Here is a 2,500-nt window from a genome sequence, read left to right as displayed (position 1 = left end):
TGTGTGTGTGTGTGTGTGTGTGTGTGTGTGTGTGTGTGTGTGTGTGTGTGTGTGTGTGTGTGTGTGTGTGTGTGTGTGTGTGTGTGTGTGTGTGTGTGTGTATGTGTGTGTGTGTGTGTTTGTGTGTGTGTGTGTTCGTGCAATGTATTTACATCTGTAGGAATGCGGAATAGTTATTTTCGCTTAAAATCCCTCCTTAAACACATGACGCCACCATGCTTTCTCATGGTAATTCCGAGGAAGTCTCTGTGGTTCTGTTTACATGCACCGGGCTTGTGTGTGTATGAACGTATGAGTGTATATTTTCCGGGGGAAGAACGCGCGTCTCCATTCGTTTTTGCCGCTCATTTTTCGTTTTTCTTCTTATGTACGTTTTTTTGTATTACATATGCTGTGTACATTCCTTTATGTATATATGTCGATGAGTACGTGTGTACATGATATCCATGTGCATATTCGTGTGTGTGTGTGTGTCGTTTTTCTTCTTATGTACGTTTTTTTTTTTATTACATATGCTGTGTGCATTCCTTTATGTATATATGTCGATGAGTACGTGTGTACATGATATCCATGTGCATATTCGTGTGTGTGTGTGTGTGTGTGTGTGTGTGTGTGCATGTGTGCATGTGTGCGTGCATGACACGACCTTGAGCTCTGCCACATGGACGTGCCGTGTGACCTCTCGCAGAATCGGAGTCAAAGAATCTCGTGTTGGCAATTTGCATCAGAGCGGACGACCGCCGGGGGTGGGGGGGGCATGGTAGAGATGGGAAGGGGAAGGGGACGAGGGCAGGGGTAGGGGTGGGAGGGGGAAGGGGGAGGAAGGGGGAAGGTGAAGGACAGGAGGCAGAGGCTGGAGGGCAATGGAGAGGGGCAGATGTATCGTAAAATTGGTAACGCAAGTCAATAGTTATTATTTTTGATCGTGTGTTTTCGAATAATCACAATTTGGAGTTTGAATATTTTTTTTCCCCATCGATTATATTTCGGTTCGTCCCTTTTGTCCTGTTTGAACTCGAGGCTGTGTGTCATACTCAACCCCAAATTACATACGGTCACGACCTGTTATAAATAGTAGATGGCAACCACGTCAGAGGAGGAGGAGGAGGAGGAGGGGCAGGGAAGGGGAGGGGAGGGGACGGGAAGGGGAGGGGAGGGGACGGGTGGGGGAGGGAGGGAGGGGGGGAGAGAGAAGTCAGGTCAACATCCTGGCTCGTCCTTAGTGCCGTGGGGACTCTTGCGCGGGAAGGAAGGACTCGACTCGCCGCTCCGTGTGCTGAGCCTTGGATGTTGAAGCAGGAAGGACCTTCATGGCAGCACATGATGTTGACGTCTTGCACTCGGGAAAGACTGCCGTGCTGTGAAGCGAAAGTGGAATTGATAACAATAATAATGCGTTGAGTGAAGCGTGTGTGTGTTCATCAAGTTTAACGTTAGATACGAAGTCGCCATGATATTCAAGGATGTGAGTTCGGAGGGTTTTTTTCACTGGTACTTGGGATTGTTTACGTTCTGAAGTGACTTCGCTACATGGCGGTGCTGGCTCAGCTGGTCGCTCTTCTGGTTATATGTATTTTTTCTTTCCCATTTTGTATACCTTCTTTTACTCTCATTTGACAAACTAACTAGTGATGACATTTGCTTTTCTTTATTTATAAAAGCAGAACGCATTGGACCCGAATAAGAATTTGAAACAAGTTTCGGTTAAACAGAACTATTTTACATCCGATATATATATATATATATATATATATATATATACATATATATATATATATTTATATATATACATATATATATATATACATACATATATATACATATATATATATATATATATACATATATATATATATATATATATATATATTTTTTTTTTTTGTAGTGCGAGCTGAAATGTTTTATGATTTTCACTCAATCAGAACAAAGACATTTCTTTGAAGTTTTGTTAATATATTGGATTCTTGAGTTTATATCATGTGTTGAGCGTTATTAATTAAATTAACGAGCGAGCGATACTGCTTCCAAGTGATTTAAAATTTGAAAATAGTTGTGATAATTTCGGAAGTGACTAGTGATAATTGGGTAAAATTGTAATCCAGTTACAATAAATAAAAGATTTGAATTTCATTAAGTGATAATAGTTGCATTGTAATGTAGTTCGGAAATAAATTAATATGATTATGATATATTATGCTGATAACAAATGAGAATATATGTAAATATTTATATAAGGATGTGTAAATAGGAAAAGATGGACTGATAAAACTGACCACGAACAGTATAAATGTCTAAGCATCAGGAATTGCTGATAGTAGGAAAAAAATATATTGTTAATTGTGGAGATGAAGAGAGATTATGATAATCACCTGATCAACAATGATAATTACCTGTCGGCTAAAAATCTTAATGGCAAAAAAATTGCGGTGTGTGTGTGCGTGTGAGAGCGACGGCAGGTGAGTGCGTGTCTTTTTGCGTGTATATGATGTCAGTCACACAG

The 2,500-nt window shown here is 40.3% G+C and overlaps 1 protein-coding gene across 7 annotated transcripts in view; it reads left to right on the top strand.

Moving 5' to 3' along the window:
- Positions 1-2,500, top strand: part of LOC122245874 (rho family-interacting cell polarization regulator 2) — a 107,685-nt gene that overhangs the window by 87,444 nt on the left and 17,741 nt on the right. Inside the window, exon 1 of one of the 7 annotated variants that reach the window (XM_043003981.2) lies at positions 1,224-1,465. The exons of 5 other annotated variants lie outside the window; for them this stretch is intronic. In XM_043003981.2, coding sequence (XP_042859915.2) covers positions 1,451-1,465 — 15 coding nt within the window. In that variant the 5' untranslated portion in view covers positions 1,224-1,450. Of the gene's footprint in view, positions 1-1,223; positions 1,466-2,500 lie in introns of those variants that run through there. One more of the 7 variants, XM_086546223.1, reaches the window with a different exon arrangement.

This window comes from Penaeus japonicus, unplaced genomic scaffold (genome assembly GCF_977035675.1).
Source record: "Penaeus japonicus unplaced genomic scaffold, GWHDUDI00000001_assembly GWHDUDI00000017, whole genome shotgun sequence".
Classification (NCBI taxonomy): Eukaryota; Metazoa; Arthropoda; class Malacostraca; order Decapoda; family Penaeidae; genus Penaeus; species Penaeus japonicus.
This window is presented reverse-complemented; position numbering and strand designations above follow the sequence as displayed.